The sequence below is a fragment of the Phalacrocorax aristotelis genome, chromosome 5 (assembly GCF_949628215.1).
Source record: "Phalacrocorax aristotelis chromosome 5, bGulAri2.1, whole genome shotgun sequence".
NCBI classification, from domain to species: domain Eukaryota; kingdom Metazoa; phylum Chordata; class Aves; order Suliformes; family Phalacrocoracidae; genus Phalacrocorax; species Phalacrocorax aristotelis.
The window spans coordinates 27,135,438-27,158,001 of record NC_134280.1 but is presented as its reverse complement, the minus strand read 5'-3'; the positions used below and the strand labels follow the sequence as shown (position 1 = coordinate 27,158,001).

Sequence of the window (22,564 nt, the reverse complement as noted above, 5' to 3'; positions counted from 1 at the left end):
CTGGAATTCTTTGCACCACAATTTGGGACTTTCTGGCCCATGAGTGTTGCTTCTTCCTCAGTGACAAAGTGCTTTGCAAATGGCATTGGACTGTTAAGGCTTTGTGGCTTTTTTTGTTTGCTTTTTAATGGTGCATCATGACTTTCGAAATAAACCCAATATATTTCAGGACCAATATCACTGGGATTTTACCTGTTGTGATGGGATAACTGTTTTCCAGATCTAGTGAAGATGTCTGAAATAAAGAAAATTATCAGAATAAAACAAGCTTAGTAGAGATGACTTGTTGTTATAAAGTAGGGCATATCACATACTTTCTTTTTGACTTTGGGAAAGTCACAGATGCTTTAATTCACTAGATATAAAACTTGATGTACTTGTCACGTATCTTTTTTTGGTATTGCTTACTTGAACTATAATCTCTCAGGTCAGGAATTCTTTCTTAACTTGTATATGTAGAGCTCTTAGTACTGTGGAGCTTGAGGTTATTTGACACATCTCAGCATTACTGTAAAATGCATAATTAAAAATCAAGGGGTGTTTTATAAAATCTTTTTAGACTAGCTTGCAGCTGCTTAAGCTCTGTGATTTCGCATTCTTCACATTATTTAGGAGCTCTTTAACATTATGACAAAGGTATATCTATTTGAATTTTGGAAACAAAAGCTGGGAAAGAGATATATATGACTGTTAAAGTTTTGACATTTTCAAATATACTGGGTTTCAGTTTTAAATTTTTCTGAAGGTTATACTGAAATGCAACACAAACAGAGTTTGAGAACTAAAAGGTGATGGGTCTCAAAATCTGTGTGCTTGTGATAAGGAGGGAGGATTAAATAGGTCTGATATACTGCATGGGAAACATCCTGCTGTCCAGTGCTTGGGAACACAAGATCCAAAGCAGAATACAAGATTGTCATTCCCTTTTTCTAATTGCAGTGAAGAAATTACTTACTGGGATGGCTCCTAAAACACCTGCTGTCATCTAGACATTACAATGACAAATTCTTGGGTCAAAGTAGAGAGTGAGTCGGGGCAATGGTGATTAATGACCTTAACAAAAATAGATTTTACTGTGCCTTTGTGACTTGCATGCCTTTGGTATTCTCCGCAGTATTTGTTAGGGCATTGAGGGCTGCATACCTGCTGGATCTGTTGCAGTCTTTGAGGCTGGGGAAAGATTTAAGAATTTGTCTATGAACATCCCTGTTTAGGGGTGAGAATTAAATTGAGCCTAAGTTCGTATGGCTGCCTCATCCCTTGCCATGGCAAAGGTGCATGTCTTAAACAGCACGACACCTGGTTGCTGAGTACGGAAAAACTTCTGTGCTCCATAAAAAGGTAACATATAGGGGAATGTATTTGTCATCACACCTCTGTGCTAGAGGTTGTTGAGGGTAAAATGTCATCTTTGAGGGTGCACTGTAGGTCACCTCTCATGATGGAGTGTCATACCAAAGGATAAAATTATGATATAAGGAGCTGGAATGTACTGATGTAATTATATTTTCTTTTTCTGAATACGATAAACTGGAACAAGAATACTGTTTTATTCTTTTAGTGCAGCAGAGTACAGAATGCTAAGTTTAATGGGATCTATGGGCACACCTGAATATATGTGTGTAAGTTTAATGCATCTGTGTGAAGTAGATATACAAAGTAGCAATCAGCAGAATTTACTTCATGTAAGCACAAGTAACAAGATACGCAGCATGAGCTGGTAGTTTTTAATAGTCCTTTCATATGCAAGTATGTGTTTACTATGAGAGATATGTTTCATCCATGAACTGGGGCAAACTTAAATGGTGATTTTTGAAATCCTCCTAGAGCAAAACTTCTAGTGAGGGCTGGATCCAGTGCTCTGTATGACAGGAAGAGGGAGGGGTGTAATTCATGTATGACTGGCTGTGCATATGTCTTAGTGGGGGTTATGATTTGAGAGTTTGGGAGAAAAAAGTTGCTTGACTTACTTTGAATCTGTGTTTGAATCTGTAATTAACCTGATGTGGGGAAGAGACTCAGAGGAGAAAAATTGAACTCCTTTGATTCAATGTTTCTCTGTTCTGAGAAATTGCTGAGAAGCCTTGGGAGTTCGTTGTGTCCCATGAAATTTAGTGAAAAAGGGATTTAACTCTTATTCCTCAGACATGTGCTTCACAATGTCTTCCGCCCATTCCTGTGTATCTGTACACCAAGGTCAGATTATTCTACCTCGCTTCTGACTTTTGTTTTCCTCCTTCAAACTGAGATAATTCTTAGGGATTGCATTAAATGCATTGGGTTAAAATACCACTCAAGCATGGCCAGCAGATTCCGCAGCATGTTTGACGGGGCTTCAGTATTCTCCTGAGAAGGTTCCCTTGCCTTTGCTTTGATTCCTGCCTTGAATTTTAAAAGCAAAGTATCGGTGATTTGGCACTTCCTATGCTTAGCAAAATTAGGATTACCGGCATGAATCCTTTATTATAAGAGGTAGGATAGTTGTGATTTTTATTTAACAAAGGCCCTTTCTTTCACATACTAGCCATTGGTTTAAGTCGGTGTCCCTGGATAGCGCTGGTAGTTCATTAGTGCAATATTCCACATATATATCACCATTATAAATTCATTGAGATATTAATAATACTCATTTTAGCTGAGATCTTAACTGAGGCATTCTTCTGCTCAAAATATATATGTGAAAATATTTGGCGAACAAAGTGGAGGATTAAGAATCATGATGTACAACTACAATACTGTCAAACCTTAACCACTAAACGTTGTCTTTTTCTTAACTTTTATATTAACAGATGCAGTAGCCATAGATCTTTTTTCCTAGACTGCCCTTTTATGAAAAACTTCTACAACACTTCTGTATGTGACCGGTATATGGTGCACTGAAGTTACAACCTTGAGAACAGATAACAGCAAGCCTAAAGGGTTGTTAGTGCATGAAAAGCAAAGGACCAAACCTGAAGGATCTAAGCATGGCGACACAGAGAAGCCTCTTATGGGTCTGACAGCAGGATGCTATTATTGCTGTTTGACACTAATCTCTGCAGAAGTCCGAAGTGCTAAATTTTAGACTTCTGGAAGGATGATTTGCTCTGTGCTCAAGCTGAAAGTACAGCACATCTACATACGCTGTCCATTTTTCTTCATTCACATCCTGACAGTACAATTCTCAAAGTTTCTGAACACCAGCCACAATATAAGCATGTTATATTGCAGTCTAGTAGGGAAACTTGTCTGTATCACAGCAATCTGAGGACAGAGAATGGACATAGAAAGAATGTGAGTCTATACACCATGTTTTGTGTAGATGTTGATGGATTCTAGGTGACTTTTGTTATTAAAATCTGTTAGCCAGAGATAATAAGTAGCCTGCTACAAATGCTCAAAATGTCACTTCTCCAGCCTGCACGTATGAGAGAGAGGTGCTAGATAAATACAGGGGAAAAAATTTTAAAGCATGAACTTTGGTTTAAAAAAAATAAGAGCATCTTAGCAGTTGAGCTGTATGTCAAGTCTTCATTCTTTGACTACAGGAGCTGCTCGTGAATGAGACCTGAGTGCACTTGCCCTCAGATAACCTGCTTGAGGCCTTTCCTTTCTTGTTGCTCTGCGGTCCTGGTGTGCGAGCTCTCATGCTATCTCTCTTTTCCTTAATTAGATTTGTGGTAGTAGGGACCACACTTGTAGTGAATGTTGTACCACCTTGTATTCTGGAAGGTCAGCACCTGATAGCTAGCTGGAAAAAAAATGCATTCATTTTTGTCATATTTCATTTGCCATTGTTCTTTGCCTGTTTTACTTTCCTTTCTCCTTAATGCGTTTCCTTTTTTTCTCTCTCCTTCTCTGCATTCTGCTATCTTGTAATAACATTTTGCCCTTTCATTCCATTCTTTTCTCACATATTATATTGTGTTTAAGCCCTCTTTTTTTATCCTTCTCCTCTGTATTTCACTGTTTCTTCTCTTGTTCTTCCAGCACCAATCCTTACCCTTGTTGCTTCTGTAGCTCTTTAGCACCATCTATAACACAATAGCTTTATGATCACCTCAGACTGGTGCTCCAAAAAGAAATGCTGTCCTCCTGCTTTCCTGCTCACCCCTATCATCTCTTTGTGCTTGTTCCTGTGGTTGCTGGGCAGAACAGGTTATGACTGCATATTGCATGCCCTCGTAGCCAAAGAGGCCATCATGCTGGCACTGTGGAGCACTGGTTACAGATGTCTGAAGGGGCCTTCATGGACAAAAGAAAAATCTTGGGACAGTGGGTGTTAGTAGAGTAAACGGGAGTTAATAGTTATTTTAAAGGGAGGGGAGGAGAGAGTGCTGTAGTTAAAACTGTGACTGTGTCCTGGAGATCACGTTTTAAGTGTGAGCTAGAGGGCAGGCTAAAACATTAAAACTGTGATTAGTGAGTCCTAAGACCTTGCTCTGCAACCAAAGAGTGGTCTTCTGTGAAACAGGCTGTTAAATGCTGTTGAAAGGGAGAGGGGAATGGAAAGGAGCTATAGTGCATTGAACGAGCTACATGCTGAGCATCCTAGTGCACTGTAATGGCTTTAGCAAGGAACTATCAAACATTGCCAAAAAAGAGACATTACAGTCATTGAACAAGTGGAGGGAGTGGGGGAAGCATGCCCATCAGTTCAGGGGGAGACAGTCTTGCTATAATGCATAAACATGCTATGTGCTTATGGAACATGTAAGACAGTGAAATTTTAAAAAAGAAATTCCTTCAGACATCACAGAAAATACAAGTAGTGGTATTATTGTCAGCATGAGAGAGCATAGTATTTACTTGGGAATACTGGTCATCTTGCTAAATCACATGAGTCTATATAAAACCCACATAAAGTTTCATAGAGGTTTGGTGTTGCCAATCCCAAGTGCGTAATGAGAATGAGTCACGTCTTCCAAGATCACAAGGTTTGCTTAAAAATCAGAGATTTTTTAAATTGGGTTTCATTTTTATTTGCCTTTTTATGTCAAAGCTGGTTAATTTTTTCCACTGTGTTTCTGTGATCGTAACTGCTAGCTATGCCCACCCCTCTTTTGTTTTTTTAAGGGAAGGGACTTTTACCATGAATACCAAATATTTCGGGACATGTAACAAAATCATGTAATTGCTGTCAAGTCATGTTGGCAGGTAATTATTAAAGTAATCCCCCTTCTAGTAGAAAGAATGAGGAGTGGGAGGTTGGAGAATAAGAAGATTAAGCTAACGTTTCATATGTGCTGTTTTGAGTAACCAGTAGTCACATCCTAGAAGAGAGTGTTGTCACTGGAACAATATATTTTATTAAGGACTGGGTACAAAACTAATCTGTTCACAAAAGTTTTGTCTAGTGTTTCTAGGTATGTGGACATTTGTTCCGAGTAGTTTGCTTTTCAACGAGTTGCTCCTCCCATCCCTTCACTTTCGTAAAAAACAAGTGAGGAAATGAAGTAAATCTTAACTCTATATAATTAAGGCAAAACACTGAAGTGGAAGAGTTATATACAAGGTTTCTTCTATAATCTTCAGTTTCTCCATGAGGAATTATCTGACATTACTGCAACTGCAAATTGCATCAGATAAAAATCTGTCCCTAATGCTTTTGGATTTCTTCTTTTTTTTTTCTTAAACTTTATTTTAATAAAACTCTTTCTATCAAGTATCCTTACTGGGATACTCTTGGAAAAACTCTTTCAGAGTCTGAAATTCTGCACAGACCTCAGTTGTGGTGTATTGACACGGCACATCCTAAAGCAAGGGGATGCAGGGCATGGGCACCTCATGGTTAGAAATTTATTATTTGAGTCCTGGCTTTCAAATTATGTGCCTTTTGCTTTTATAATAGGAAGAGGTTTGCTTTTGGGTTTTTTTTGTTGTTTTTTCCTCTTCTTAGTAGAGGTTAATTTTAATTGTGCAAAATTGTGCAAAATCTGTGGTGGATTTTAGTGGATAGTAGGTACTTGCCGTGGTAGCAGCAGCATTCTAAATATTTCTATTCCATGTCCAAATTAGCCTTGTAGGTGACCTTTGAGCTAAACAAAAAATCCCAAACTAGCTCCCTGCTGGCATTTCTTTAAAGGAAGTCTTTTGTATCAGAGGAAACAAATTCGGTTATGATATAATCAAGCACTATGCAAAAATGGACATTCACTTTTGCAAAACTTGACTTTACCTGCCATTTAAATTTTCTGTGATACACTGTATTACTGTATTACTCAAAGTAATACAGTAGTTCTGTAGCAAATTTTTCCCTTGGTCAGAGATAGGCAACTATTTTAAAACCAATTGCAGGACAGATATATTAAAATATATAACTTTAAACCTTTAGTGAAGACTGACTTTTTTTTTAATGGTTTTGTAACCTCAAATTAAGGTGGCACCAGCTACCGCCTGTCTCTGCATCACCATTACATAGTCTGAAGAGGTATCATTCACCAATGAGGGTGAAGTGTCTCAGCAGCTTTATGGTGCAAAGCATATTTCTCAGCAGCTGGAGTTCAAACCCTACTCAAAACTTGCACCAAATCAAAAAGAAGCTTGTGAGAACGTTCCCTTTGCTAGATCTATTGTGCAGAACCTGCTATTCTGCTGAACTAACTGTAGATGAGAAACATGCTTCTGGGTAAGTAATTCCATGTCGAGGCTGAAATCTGTCTTTCAGCTAGCTGCATAACGGAACGCTGTATGCTTGCTCCAGCTGTATGGAAGGAGAAATACATGCACTGTGTTGCTGATTTATTTTTAATTGCAATCCATTAGTGAAAGCTGTACTCATTTGGTGTAGTTTAGGAACTGAGTAGTTGAATTAGGAAATATTAGCACTGTGGGTGCCTGTGATCTATTTTTTAAGATAATTTTTATCTTTAGGTAAACTACGTCAGAGAAATACAAATGCCAAAATCAGCATTTGAACTTTATCTTTTTTCCCCCCATTCAGATGGTAATCGTGACATTTTCTGAAGGAAGACTATAAATGAAAATTCTTGTTAGTAACCCATTGGAAAAACTTGTTTCTTAAATATTAAAATAAATTTATTTCTTATTTGTGTGCATACTGATGGTTCACTGTAAAAATTTAATCCTTGATTATTGTATGTCTTTAATTTCCTTTTAGCATTGCGCCGCTAAATCCTGTTGACTGATATTATGTTACCTAATAGTTTCAATAATCATAAATAGTAATAGCATTTGAAATATGGAATGCTTTCATGTGTATTTTAAAGAATAACTTCAAATTATTGAGCTTATGAAATGTTAATATGTTGCAGATTACTCTGTACTGCTTAGCTGCAGTGTTAAAAATGTGTATGATGCATTCAGAAAGTTCCTCTTAGGATGCCTTGTTAGGTTGAAAACATGGGCTCTCCTTCTGTCCTCAAAGCCCTGTTTACAGTTAGATGATTAGCTTTTAGACAACATTTTAAATTTTTTTTTCATACAAGGCAACTTTGTCTGTAGGAATGTCATTGGTAGTTTTATTCAGATATTGAAATAAATACTAATCGAATGTGCATTTGCTTTGAGTTGAACATTATAAAATATCCTCTGCTCTGTGTAAATATGATCATCTTCAAGCTGTGGCAAATTCCATTTCATAGGATTCCATTGCTTTTAAAAGACTTATCTCTCTTTTTTTACTAAAAACGATATGTGTTCATTGACCATAATTTTTTGTTACCGTCACCTTGTTTTAACTTTCTAAAGGCATGAAAATGGCCTTGGGAGATGTTTTTGTTAGGCAGAATTTAGGATTAGTGCAGTATTTAGCTCAGTCTAGTTAAATTATTCAGACTTCAGCAAATTAGGTTGCATGTTTGTAGGTGCTTCAGGACTACAAATACAGCTATTTCATAAGCATTTATCTCTTGTTCTCCTTCTCTCAATATATGTTTCTGTGACATTGTGTTTATGTGGTGTTCGATGATCATAGTTTTTACAGCTTGGGTGCTGAATTCTTTGCAGTAGGGAAATGTTCTGATTTTTCTAGACCTTGGCTTCTCTGTGCCATTTTGTGTATTCAGACATAGTTACGATTATAATTCGCTCTGTTGCAAAGAAATCTGGTGATTTGATTGTTCCTGTTGCTTGTTGACGTGATTTCAGCCATCTGTATTTAGAAATGTATTAATTCTCTCTGAACTTGGAGGAGTCCACACCTTCCATGCTGCCTTCAGGATGCTTAGTTAAACAGCACTAGTCATAATTTCCCTGTGCTTCCATTATCATGGTAATGTCTAGATTCACTTTTACCTTTGTTTTCCAGTGTGACTCATCTGACAGCCCACAGAATGGGCCAGGCCACTGTGTGTCATCCACAGCAAAGAGCTACTGGGCAGTGCAGACAGCCCAAAAATCTTGGGCTATTCCTGACTCCTGGGAGACAAGGCATAGGCGATGGGCAGTCCATGCTGGCCAGGAATCAGCTGTCTGCTGCTCTTGGCCAGTGGATGGCAAGCCCAAGCTGACATTGTCCTGGCAAAATGGCTTGCAAGCTGACAGGGAGAAGTGAGAGTCCAGAAATTGGTGTCAAACCTTTGGGGATAGTTGCAATGTCACGAAAACAGTAGAGAAAATTCTGTCTATCCAGAAGGTGTAAGAAACCCCAAACAAACCCAACCCAAACAACCAAAAAAACTCATCAAAAATGCTTTGTGCAGAACATGGAGCTCTGTTAAGCTAAGAGACATATTCTGTTGAGAGGGAAAACCCAGTAAAACTTGGAAGTCTGTGCTCCAAAGGTTATATGAATTTTGGCAAGAGCCAAGCAACACACATGCTGCCAGATGAGAAAAAAACGTCTAACCCTTGCTGGTGGCAGTGTGTAGTGCTGACCCTGCTTTTGGGGAAGCAGGCACAGGGCTCTGAGTCATAGGGGCAAGAGGCGGTAATGGGGGTCCTGGAAAGGGGATGTTTGAACAGAACTCTGAACTTGTGGGAGGTTTCTGGGTAAAGAAGTGTAATCCAGAAGTACAGAAGTACTCCTCCATCACTTTCCCAATGATATTTCCTAATAATAGTAATTTTAGAAGCTTTCTTCGTAGCAAAGATGAAACTGGCTTTACAGGTAAGCAAGAATTTCAGTGATGGGCACTAGTAATGACCAGTGGGCAAATAAAATTTGCGTCACAGCTTTGTGCTTAGGTAGGTGAATATCCTAGATGCAAGTACAGATTTCTTGTTTTTGCAAACAAGTATTCGGGTTTGTTCAGTATTTGAAAGTTTGGCCTTTGGGGAAAAGATGCTTTTATGTGCTGTAATACTAAAATGCTTTGAGCAAAGTTTAAAATCATTATATTCTGTAGCTGTAGAGAACATTAAGATCTTTTGGAATGACTTATTCAAATATCCTTATACTTGATGGTGTATTCATATTTGAATAAATTCAGGAAAGATTCATCCTAAGCTGCTTCTCTCCCATACTGCTTTAAAGAAACAGGAAAATATAATAATTTCATCACTTAAAGCTTCTTAAACTTTCAGGGGAAAAAGGGTTACTACTTAAACTTCACATGAAAGGAGCGTTTTGTGAATTCATCTGTGTCATGTATTCATACCTGAATTAAAATGAGCCATGATGTACTGCACTTTCTCAGGAACATTACATAAACTTCCTTGTTCTAAACCATGCACAAGTTTGAAATGTGCAAACAGAACTGAAAGAAACTTTGCAGTAGTTTCTCCACAAGCAGGAAGCCTAATATTTATACAACAATCAATAGGGTAACGGACACAGAGACAAGCAGTACTCTTTCTTACAAAACTTGCTTTAACTGGTGAAAGAAGGTAGGATCTATCTGAACAACAGCTTTCTTTTTCGCTAGATGTGTACAGTTGGGGATGGGTTTGGCTTGAATTCTGTGGATCCTTGTTGGCCAAGATTGAGTTGTGCAATTAAAACAAGGGATTGTTTAGAAGTATGTTATATTTGGAGCTGTTTTCTCCTGCTTTAATTTCTGGGATTCTGAACAGGTCTTTCACTAGCATTTTTGTGAGACTCTAACGATTAGTCAAGGGAAAACCTGATCCTGATACAGCTTCTTTTGGCATAGATAAGTTGTTTCTTTATGTATGTTTTACTTATGTCTTCCTGTAATTCTTTGCTGTGATGTTTATTTCTGTTTGTTCTGTCTGCCTTTAGGGAGAAGTTCTGCCTTACTGCAGGTAGATAGGCAAAGGGAAGCAAGAACACAACTCATCTCAGTGCAACCAGAAAGGGACAAGAAGGACAGGGGACTTATTTCTTGTTGTTGCCTGATCTACAGGACTAATAATATTACCTGACAATAAAAATTGTCCGTTTTCAATTCAAGCAAAAGGTTGCTGAGTTAGGAACTTGTAAGAGGAAGCTAAACCTGTCTTGGTTCCTCTTGTTTCCAGCATCCTTCTTGCGAGGACTCTGAAAAATGTTCTGTTCCCGAAGTTCTCTGGGTAGGAACAATTGCTAATCACATGTGCTACCTGCAAAAAATGGTTGAGAGAAAGGTCTGCCTGTTCTCCTACCCCTGGAGGAGACCTGTCTGTTGGAAGGAGAGGAGGTAGCTGGAGTGTTGAGATACTGTGCTAAATTTCATTTTTGAGAGTGGACATTTTGCGCTCTTACCCTGGTGGTTGTAGGGGACCAGGTGTGTGAAGGTTGCGGGTATGGCATGAGCCGTGAAGTCGCATTGTCCTTTCTGAGATTGGTCAGAGTTTTTGGCAGATTGTTGAAATCTCTCTGGGGCAAAGGTGAGGGTAGGAACTGTTGATTTTATAACACTTCAGAAGGTACATCAATAAGTCAAAGGTCAGGAGGACAGGCTTTGGAGAGTCTTCCAAATATCAATGGTCAACAGAAATGTGAGAAGTTCCCCAAAAATTTTAAAAGTCCGTCACAATTGACAGCATTACGTAATCCTACTTCGGTGATGCCTACCAGTTTTCCTTTGTTCAAGCATATATGCCCTCCAATTATTTATAGTAGCTGTTCTCAGAAGTGACTTGAAATTTAAAACCATCATAAAAATTTAAACTAGGCAAGGAAAACTTCAACTAATAGACTTAAAAATTATGAGCTACTGAAAAACATGTTCTTACAATGAAAAGTATTGTGCAAACTTCCTAGTTACTCTGTGTTGTCTATTGTGGTAATATAAGCCAGCCAGTGAAGTTCAGCTTATACCATGCAACTAAACTTAAATTTCTAGACTTTGTAATTGAAATCTCTGTTTTATTAGGTAATTTCATTAACAGCTATTACCAAAGAGAAATGATGAATCTCAGACTTGCATGTTTCGAAGGGCAGTGGTCTGCAAAGAACTTTCATATACACCCTTTGGGCATAGGTCCAAACCAATGTCTAGGGTTCCCTGATAAAGCAGATACCTTTACTTGAGGAGGTAATGATTGATAGAACAGCGATAAATGCAGTTATCCACAAGGGATGAGGTATCTCACCAGCATTTACAAGATACTGCCTCCGTATTCTTTTCAAAACCCACCTGTTGGATGACTCGGATCTTCATGTCCATGCAGAGCTCCATTTGGTATTGTTTTCTTATTTAGCATCCTGCTTGTATGGTGTGCTTGTGTGGTGCTAGAGAAAAAAAGAGACTTTCTAAATTATATTCTGAAGCAATCTTAATTTTTTTCCTCTGTTTTTAGTAGATATTTAGGCAGTACAAAAATATGTCTTTGATGCTGTGCTTTGTACTAAACTGAAGTTGATGATTAAAGAATCAGATTGTTCTTTCTGGATTTTTTTGGGGGAATCTGAATAAAGACAGAGCTTTCAGGCTGGAGGAAAGAAAATTTCTTTTTGAACTCTTCGTCTTTGTCATTCTACAACAATACAGGAGTTGTTAGATATCAAGGCATTTGCTGGACGCAAAAGAATGCTCAAGTTCATCTCACCATATCTTGCTCCTTGTTACCTGTATTTCTTGTTCTTGCTCAGGAAAGCATGCACTCATTCCATCTACCATGTTACACAAAACCACCATATTGCTTAACAGCTTGGATGGTGTCTGTCCTAAGGGTATAGGATAGCCTGTTTTGATTGATTAAGAAAAGGATAAGAATAAAAGAAAAACCCCAAAACCCCACCCCCAAAACCCCCTAAACTTGGCATATACCTCTATAGTCGTGTTCACTTTAGAATACTTTTTGTTCATTGCTGTAAATAAACCAAAATAAATATATCCTTGTATATAATACATAACTGTTAAAATAGAATTATAACTATTGCAGACTCTGGAGACTTAAATTACTTTTATGTTACTTAAGATTACTTAGGTATACAGTCCTACAGTGTTCTTAGGAAAGTAGTTGTTGCTGATGTATATCAGGAGGCCTTCATGAAAGCAGACTTAGAGGACAGAAAAAGTTATGGCAAGAGGCCAATGAACCAGCCATAGGTCAGCTTTTCCTTTAGAAAGTGCAATATATTTGAAAAGCAATATCCAGTGATTATTTTAAAATACAGGTGTGAAAAGATGTAGTGTTGCTCTACATTCTGCGGGTATGGTTTTGGGTTGTTTTGGTTTTTTTGGGGGTAGCTTATGTCTTAAGGGTAGATACCAAATTAGAAGAGTTCTGAAAAGGCAGCTAATTCTTAATCCCAAAAAAGTAGCTAAAGCATCTAAAGTGTTGGGTTTTTTCCCCAGAATTCCACCTTTAAAGAGTTGGAATATATTCTGGAGGTTCCATGCTACTAAAACTAAATTTTATTCTCTCTTTTAAGATTGAATGCAAGAGAAGTGTGTAGATTAGAGATTGTGTTTCGCAATAGCTTCCTGGGCTATTCTTAGGTTGAATCATGTGCTTTCTCCTGTGTAAAAACTGATCAGTTTGTTGATATTGACAACTGCTCATTAGTGATTTGAAATACCAGCTATTAATGTCTGTCAGCATGCCATGGTGGCACAGCTGAAACTTAGATACTAATGTCAATAATAGGTCTAAAAATAGTTCTGAAGAGTTATTTGAAAAGCTACTGCCAGCTTCCTGAAATGACAGGTAGAGGCACAGCAGAACAAGAAAGCAGCCCTGCCTTGTGAGTGGGTGAGGTTCTCTCTGATGCAGAACCAAAGCACTGTGCATGTATGAGTAAGTCATAGCAAAATCATGGCTGACTAGAAAGCAGATTTTCTGTCCCTTTTGAGGGCTGAATATCAATCTAACTGTAGGACATTTACTTAAGAACTTTTAAAACTTATAAAAACTTATAAAAAGAAATAGCAATAGTTCAAATATCTTAATTTGAACATCCCTACATATATTACATAGCTATTTGGATTTTGGCAAGTACAAAAAACCTCATAGGAAGTCATGAATTCTGTCCTGAAAGGTAATGTCAATAGATAAAGCTCTTCCTAAATCCCTGTTCTCTCCCTTCCCATGTTCTTGCAAAGCCAAGAAGCTTCACTTAGTTTAATCCAAAGCCAGTCTATTTTCTCTCAGGTAGTCCCAAATCTCTAGAAGTACAGATAACTTGGTAAAGTGCTTCTCTGTAAATAGAGGATTTGTTCCTTAGGGTGCCTGGGAAGAGAGGTCATTTTGGAGATGCACATTTTAAAACTTCAGGTTATGGGTAAGTGTGAGTCAATGGCTGGGGCTGAGAAGGAAAACTGTATGAGTGAACTATTTGCAACTTTTTTATTTTTAATGTGCTTTCTGAAACTGAAGGGTGGAAGAGACATGTAAACAAGCAGGGAAAGCATCGTGGTAGAGAAGTACAGAAGCAGTGGGGTTTCTGGAAAAAAATAAATACAGAAGATACAGTCAAGATCAGAGTAGGGAGGTCACTAATAATGGGAAAAGAGACTTTACTCCAGGCTTGCTTAGAACTATAGGAAACTAAGGGCACTATAGACATGAAAAGAGAGTATTTCCAACTGTTCATAGCTTTAGAAAAGATTGAGGAATAAGGATATATTCAATCCTACAGTTCAACTGAAAAAGTAATTTCTATGCTTGTGTGATTTCGATGGCACTGAAAGGGTAGCTGTTCAGCCAGTAAAAGATATAAGGAATACTTGGAGGTTAAGGGGTCCATCTGTTTTGCCCAGTGTTCTTATGGTTATGTGCTGAGCTATAAAGCTGAGTGACCAGGTTTTACAAGATTCCCTGTGAATGTTGTTCTTTACCCTTAAATTGTTAGCCTGTAATTCTGGTTTTGTTGGAAGTTTTGCCACTCGCTGGAGTGGAATGAGGAGTTGGCCTCTGAAATGGTACATTGTAGTTCTGACTTGCTTTAAAACAAAAGGTTGATCAGCATCTCCACTGCCTATCAGTTGCCTAATGTACTGCTCATCAGTCTGTCATGGGGCGTAAACTTCAGCTGAAAGTGTCCTGTGTCTGGCTTGCTCAGTCTTTATTTTTTACCCATGTGAATCCTCTGAGGCTAGTGGAATTAATCTAATGGACAGCAGCATCTGTGGGAGTAGAAAAAGGCTTAGCAATCCACAAAATCTGGTCTTTGTCCAATTTAAATGAAAGATAAGTAAAAACTTGGCGGGGGTTGGGGGGGGGTGCATTTTTATTTTGGTTCCGTATCTTGAGTGCAAAGGAGTCCATGGGGAGTGATGTGTGGTTTCTGGTGCAGTAGAACAAAATCAATCAGCTTTTTACTAAACATACTCAATAGTAAAGGATATACTTTAAGATCAGCAGTGTTAGAGACTACATGATTACTCTGTGGCTCTGCACTCTTTAAATTTTAAAATTATGGTAATTATCATATTTAAAATTTTTATAAGGTTTAGTATTAAAAATACAATTGAAGCACAAGTAAAACTCATACTGAAACATGTGAAAATAGGCTGCATTCACTAATTTCATTATCTTCTGATCTTTATTTGGAAGTCCTAAGCTATTTGGCTTTCCTGTCTTTCCCATGGGATGCTCTCCTGTTGCTTTATTGGATAGGTTGTTTTGGATGTTGGTTTTCCCAATATTAAGCCTTAGGAATACCATTCTTTTTCTCCATGCCATCGTTCCTAAGTATGCCTCGGTGTATCAAACTAAGGGACATACTTTGCTTGCAATATTTAAGCCTCAAACATTTGTTATGCAGTGAGAGGTACAGATACGAATTCCCTTTTAAATTACTCCTAGTAATAGCAGTAAGAATGGTGTTCTATGGTTACATTTAAGGGTCTTAATAACCTCTTTAAAGTATTTATTTAAAAATTGTCTATACCTTGTCAACTCATAGATGCTTTTTGACTAGCGCTTTCCCTGCAGTGGGGTTAGTCTGTCGTTCCTGTCCTGGTTGCTGAGTTCATAAAAATGACATTTGGTATTCTGCCATTTTGTTACTGCTGTTTCTTTGTGTGCAGTAACCTTGGAGTTACTTTCAGTGGCATACTCTATGCATATGTGGTACTATGAAACATTTGTTAGATTATGTGAAAGGTCTTAAAGCGAAATACTTATTTCTAGCAGCTGTAAATGGTATCAGTTTACTGTTTTAGCTGCCTGCTCTTGGGTCATTAAGAAGGGCATAATTTTACTTTCTGAGTCCCTGTTCAAGTTTGGCCATTGAGAAATAGTATCAGATAATGAAAGGGATGGGAAAACTATACAGCTTAATACTAAAACAAGCAAACAAAACCAACTAACCAACTAAATAACCCTTTTTCTTTCTCTTTGGGAATCCAATTAAATGAAAAGTAAAGACTTAACTATACTGTAGTGATAATTAAGCTAATAATAGTCTTAATGTTTCAAAGATACATTACTGAGATCTGAGTAGCTCTTTGAGTTAAAAGGATTAAGCAGGTTTTTGTGGACTGGGAGGGTGAGCTGATTTACAGGAAAACTAACCACAGAACAAACAATAAAACTTTCTAATACTTGGTCTAAATAGGAAAGATTCATCCAGGTACATTTAACATGCTGAGTCCCTAAACCTAGGGATTTATTTTGCTCGTAGTTGCAGGGTTAGTTTTAGATTTAGTTTTAGATTTGGGAGATCCCTCTGCTACAGCTGTTTGAAAAGTACTTTGAGATGTAGTTCTGAAAGTCTAACAAAAATGAGGATCTCGGCACCATCTTTACTTTTTAAAATTAAACAAAGGAAAGACTTCTACTTGAGAGGTAATTGCTGCTTGTACATACAAACATCAGGGACTGAAATCCTAGACCCTTAGAGCAAGGAAAGTGTAAGAAATATTAAGAAACATTAAAAAGTTGCTACGAAGTCAGTATTTTATATCCGATTGTGATACATTCGGTACTTAAAAATTATATAATACTGTCAGTTATGAATACAAATCTGGGGGGATTTTAAGACCTTTCATCAGAACTTTAAAACCCTCATACCCTAAGGATTAATTCCCTAAGGAAACATGACCATAAATAGTGAAGTACCTGATACTCTGAGAAAATACACAAACCCCGACTAAATTGCATATGGAATGATTGTTCACACCACAAGAAACAAAAGGATGAAAGATGGACTTACTGCAAGGTTTCTTAATCTGAGCTGTTGCAAGGGCATTGCATGGTGGCTGTGGCAGCTTTGCTATGCTCTGCCCAGAGCCCCTTGCTCTGAGCAGCAGCGCAGGTTCTCCCTGCCAAACCTCTCAAGGGAAAGGCTTCCTGCATCTGCGCCTTCACACCAAGGAATCCCTCATCTCACTGACTAAGGTAGCAGCAAGGAGGTGCTAAGCTATTATAGCAAGATAACAGTTAAGTCTATGCTTTTTGTGTTTATTGCTAGAAGTTGCAAGATGATCTATGGGTGTGTTTTCCAGTTTCTGCATCATTCTTCATTTGCATAATTTGATTGGATCCCTTCTAAAACTATATATGTTTGACCTCTATTTACTGTCTTAAATGCATTTCTTCCTTTGCACTTGAGCAGTCTGAGTACCCTACTCCTCTGCCCCTCAGTTTATCCAGATATTTTCTGTCTTTAAGATATTTACCATAGAAATATAGGAGCTGAAATCCTAGGCAAACCTTTATCACTGGAAGTCAACTGTCTATAATTTATCTTGGGACATTAATTATTTTTTTTTACTCTAGTTGTTGTGTGAAAGAAAGACTCATATTTTATCTGAGGAAGTTACATGCCTGGGTTTTTCTCATGTGTCCTTTAATGAATTAAGCTAGACTTCACGTAGATGCTGGTACAGTGTCTCTTGGAAAGAATTTGTGTGAATAGCTATTAAGCTTTAAATGGATACCCTTTCATATTCCTCATAATTTCTGAATATATGTTAATCTTCAAATAAAACTTGACCTTGGAATTAGGTTTCTTGCTTTATTTATTTTTTGAGTTCCATCTGGAATTTTTTTTACTGAACGATCTTTTTCCAAAAGTATTCCTCCTATAAAACGGTCTTTCCATATAAACTTTTAAATTGAAGCCTTTTATCTCCTGCCCCATCACACATTTCTTTAAATTGTGTTTCAGATAAGATTTTTCTCTCCCAATGTGGGAGCGATGCCAAACATATTTGATAAAAATGCCAATGGGACTGAGCTGAGGCTGCCACTCAGCTGTTTTCCTTTTGAGTTTTACCTAGTTTCATGGTGCATGGACTTCTTTCCCTTCCATTCACGTTCGACTGTGGGGGTGCATAGATCAGAAACTTCATCTTTTTGTTAGCAGATTTATCTTTTTCCTTCATCCCTCACTTTTAGAAAGATGTGGAATTGGGCTTGGCAACCTGTCAGAAGTGATGTGCCAGACTGCATTTTTCTCTCTGTAGCCAGAGACCAGTGTGTTGGCTCAGACTTCTCAGAAACCATCAGCTGCTGCAGTGTTGGCGGGGTGATGCCCAAGTACTGGTCCTCCGCTGGCCCCTGTGGATGCTATTCCAAAGGGGCAGTTACATGCTGTTGTCGGCCAACCCTGTCATGGGCTGTTGATGCCTCTGAATAAGATGCCATAACAGGAGAGCATTCTTCTTTTTGGAACGAGTTCCTGTCTTGCTGGGTATCTGCCCAGGTGACTTCCTTAAGCTGTGCAATCTCCCTGTGATTGGACAAGTCTAGAGCAGGTCTGCAAAACTGAGGTTGGAATCATGAAACTCCTGAGAGTGGGCAAGGAGCTTGTTTAAAATATTGTCTCGCACTCTATTTGATGAAGTTGCTCTTATGTCTTCGCTCCTCTTTGTTGTTGTGATCATTTGTGTCATGTCCCTTAGACCTTAGGATTGCAGATGGGTGCTGAGATGCTGAATTAAATAACTAGTAAAAACTGTTTCATCCTTTCCTCTCCTCTTCTCCCTCAAGTAATAGAAAAGTATTTGCTTAAAAGAACAAAAAGCAGTGGTTTTTTCAGAATTCTGTTTCCACTTTAAGCACCTTTGCTATAGATCAGAGAATTTGTAAAACTAGGATCAATCTGTGTGTTTAATTTCAGATTATCAATAGAATGTTCTCACTCAGCTGGCAACTTCCAACGTAGAGGAACAGACCTCTGCTGTCACAGCCTGCCTGTTCTTTCACATATTAACATTTAATATTTTTGCTTCTGTGAGCTCCAAAGTCAATTCAATGCTTCTTAGCAAAAGCAGATTTTGTCCGATGTGAGTAAAAGATCATAATCCTCAGTGTGAAGTGTTCTTTCTGAAGTGTCAACAAAATGTATTTTGGCGCAGAGGCTGGATTGTTGAAAGCTGTAGGTTCACAAGAGGCTTCTGTAGAAGTAAAAGGAGCTGCAAGTAGGATGTCAGGGCTGTGGGGAGCAAAGGCAGGGAGGGCTGAGACAATTCAGTGACTGGGAAAGGGCACACAGGAGTCTTTCAGCAGGGAGGTCTGGTGAGGAGGAAAAGTCATCTTTATCTCAGTCTTCATCTTCCTCTTGTGCATTATCCCCTACCACTTGCTGTCTTGCTAGCATATTTACTCCTGCCTGTATTACCCTGCTGCTCCTGGGAACATGCAAGTCAGGGTCTGCTCATAGGGCAGGAAACTGAGGGGCTACAGCTGCTGGGGAAGGATCAGGCAGCAACCCTGATTTTGTGTTCTTGCTGCCATTGAGGTTTTGGGAGTAGTGCAGCAGTGTCGAGTGGAGGGTGAGAGGAGGGCTCTTGTATAGGAAAATATTCCTTCAGCTGTCCCTGACAGCTGCTTGCTTTGCCTATTGGTTGGCTTTGTAGGACAAGAGCCTGCTTTACTGCATTTTGTCTCTGATCCACTGTACCAAACCAGGGATAATCTGCTATGTATAAGGATCTTCAGAAAATCTCACTCACCAACAACAGGATTTAAGGTAGAAAAGTCTTTAGGTGACGCTCGTTTTGATCCCATGCGTTCTGTCTACTCAGGAGCAGGAGCAGCACTGAGATGGAAGGAATTAAATATCTAGGACTGGAATCTGAAAGGCGCCAAGTATCCAGGGGCCAAGTGCCCTCAATTCCCATCAGTTGCAAGTTATACCGTAATGTTGAGTTAATGGATTACGAGCAGAGAGCAGTGGGATTCAGCTGTTAGTCTGAGCTTCTACATATACTCTGTGTAGGAAGGGTTGTGTTAGAGAAAAAGCAGGTCTGTGTGGTTAAAGGGAAAAAATCAAGGAGTGGATCCTTGATTTTGTTTTTTTTCCTAGTTTGTGTTGTGTTTCTGTGGATGGAGCAGCACTTTACCTGAGTTGGTGAGGAAGATGAAGCATGGAACTTCCTTATTCCTTCCCATTTTGAGGTTATTTGGAACCTAAAGACACATGGAGAGAAAATAAGGTAAGCATCTTAGCACAGTGACCATTGTTTCCTTCAGGATATGAGGCTGGAGGCAACTTCTGCTGTGCTGGTCACTTGTGCCACTCCAGGGAGGTGGTCTCCTCCACCTCTGCTCATTACCAGTAGAACTAGGGTGGATAGGAAGAAACATGAGTCTCTCTTTTTCTCTTTTGTCTTTTTTTGAGAGAAGCTTTGATTCAAAAGTTACTATTTATAATAACTTCCATTAAACTGTGAGACTCCATAGGGGCAAGTATCATCTTATTTCTAAAGAATAAGCATTTCTCAAGCATTAGAATTGCTATTCAGCTGTTCTTTTGTCTCCATGGCAACTTTAAGCGTAACAACAAAGCAGTAGATGTTGTCAGCCAGAAAAATCTGTAATGCTCAAGTGATTGTTGATAGCAACAAAATGGATGCCAGTGCAGGGTCACTTACAGCCAGTAATAGATATTGCACCTATGGCTGAAGTATTGCGTGTGATACTTTTTCTGGTATGTTTTCTGCTTTAAAAATAAGGTTGATGCAGTTGGCAGTTTTGATAAATTATACATGAGGTACTGTTCTAAAATTCAATGAGAAACTCTGGTTTACCTTCTTTAATGGAATCAGTTGCATGAAAAGCAAAGAGCTCCTTCTATTTACAATACATGCCACCCTGAGAGAGGAGCTCAAGCTTTCTTCTTGGCTTGTCAATGGATCAGAAAACAAACCCCACTTTAGAAAAGTGGGGTCAGTTCCTAGAGGGGGTAAAAGTTAAAGTTCCCGTCTAACTTCAGTGATTATCTGAAAAAATGAAACATGTTAGAAAAGAAAAGGCAGTGCTTTTCTTACAAATAAATAAAATTAAAGGGGGTTGGGAGGAATTATCATTAGTTTTTGATCTTAACCCCTTGGTGCTAGGGGCTTGGATATTTTACTGAGATGTAGAATTGAAGATTGTTCATGGGGAAAAAGCCGTGAGAAAATCAGACTGAGCACTGCTGAGACTAGTGCTGGAAACCAGCTAGGACAGGAACAATTTCAAAAAAAAGAATGCATGATGTTAAAGCTGGGAGAATAGGAATTAAAGTAGTTCTTACACAGTTGAGACATACTAAATGAGAAAAATCCATTCTTAAACAAAACTAGTGACAGATGAGTTAATGAGAATAAAACTATATTATTTTAAGTAATTTGCGTACGATATTCGACAATTCTCTTTGAACTGTTGGTGCTGTATATACTGTGGGAATTCTGCCTCTTAATGTGTATGTATGCGATCAATGCAGCATGTACCAAAACAACTTTTGAAGTCTTAAATTAGTTGAATTTGAGTGCTATTTCATCCAGTTAACGTAGCACGTTAGTGCTTGCTTTTGTAAAGGTGTCACCTCATTTCTTGAATCCTGGGTTCCTGACTGTTTGATCTGTCTGTTATCAAAGAAGGCTTTTCTCCTCTATGAGGAAGATGGAGGATGCAACAGGTTGTTATTCAGAGTCTACCTTGACAGCACCACAGAAGCCCTATTTTAGTGGAGACAAACAGAACAGCTTCATACACTGACAGCAGCATGAGATACCATCTGATGTCTGTTTTAGACTTGGGCAGACACTCATGTGGTCCTCAGTTACTCATGACTCCAGTTACACCTGTTTCTGTCTCTCCTAAATGAAGACAGCATTAACATATTTTCTTTAATTTGTTTTATTCAAATAATTTAACCTGTTTGCACTATGAAACACATCCAACTCTCACTGTTTCCTTGCCTTATGGGGGGGAAAAATATTTCTTGCTTTTTTTGTGGGAGGGAAATGCTCATAAAACAAGACTTCCAGGGTTCCTCTGTCTCCTCTCCCATGTAAAAAGCTTGATTTCCTTATTTGTTTTCATTTGTCTCAGATACAAAAGCTTCTTGAGCAGTCATTTGGTTTTTAAAGTCCATAGGTAACCCCAAAGCATACCTGTAATTCTAATAAAATAACACATTTTTTAAAGCTCCCAGTTGTATTAGACTTCCTTAAAACTCTTAATTAAACTGAAACTCTAACATACATAGTCCTCAAATGTTCATATGCCAACCTGTTGTGTGAGAATTTAAAATTTAGGCTGAGATATTACAGAAATTATTCATTTGTTTGCTTCCAGCTTCTTCTACCATACAGTTTGAGACCAGGTCTGCTGAAGGGAGTGATGCAGACACTGCTATGGTTAACACAGGAACTGCAGGTTTCAAAGGAGAGAACTGTTACAAGCTATTTATTACTTGGTGTTAACAGCTCCATAAATTTCTCATGAAAAGTTTGGAATTAGTTTGAATGAACTAATGAAAGTTTTGTCTTGGATATTTTTTCCTATATATTTTAAAAGTGTATACAGGCTGGTACCCTTCAAAATATGGACCACTTAATTAAGGAAGTTGTCTTTGTAGCCAACAGTGACACAGGCTCTCTGCAAAGGGTCTTTTCCAGATCAGTATTTGAACTTATTTTGTGTTAAGCTGCAATGGTGAAAAGTGGAATGGTCTACAGGAGCAGGCTTTCAGGACAGCAAGCCACCCTGGATGGGGTGGGGATGGGAGCTCGAGGCAGGGGTCCTGCTTTGCTATGAGAGCTACCAACAACAGGAGGCACGTGGCACTGAGGAGAGATACCAGTCAGATGGGGAAGAATAAGTCATCTTGCATATTCTTAGCAGTTCTGCCATCAGCTCTTCGGTGTGATGTCAGGGCAAGCAACTAAGAGAACTGTTTGGACATGCTTGACTGTCAGCTGAAAGGCATTGTGAGGAAATTCACAAACGTCAAGATTTCTGTCATTTTTACTTTTAACCTTTGGAGGGTGGACATCAGGGTAAAGAGATGCCACCTACTCATTCATGAAATACATTCAACTGTTCATGAATCAGTAAAAGAAAAAAGCAGAAT

The 22,564-nt window shown here is 38.5% G+C and overlaps 1 protein-coding gene across 8 annotated transcripts in view; it reads left to right on the top strand.

Annotated features, from left to right (window-relative positions):
* The window catches only part of ZNF385B (zinc finger protein 385B), a 139,656-nt gene that overhangs the window by 37,642 nt on the left and 79,450 nt on the right, over positions 1-22,564 (top strand). Inside the window, exon 1 of one of the 8 annotated variants that reach the window (XM_075093633.1) lies at positions 6,506-6,607. The exons of 6 other annotated variants lie outside the window; for them this stretch is intronic. In XM_075093633.1, coding sequence (XP_074949734.1) covers positions 6,589-6,607 — 19 coding nt within the window. In that variant the 5' untranslated portion in view covers positions 6,506-6,588. Of the gene's footprint in view, positions 1-6,505; positions 6,608-9,750; positions 9,769-22,564 lie in introns of those variants that run through there. One more of the 8 variants, XM_075093636.1, reaches the window with a different exon arrangement.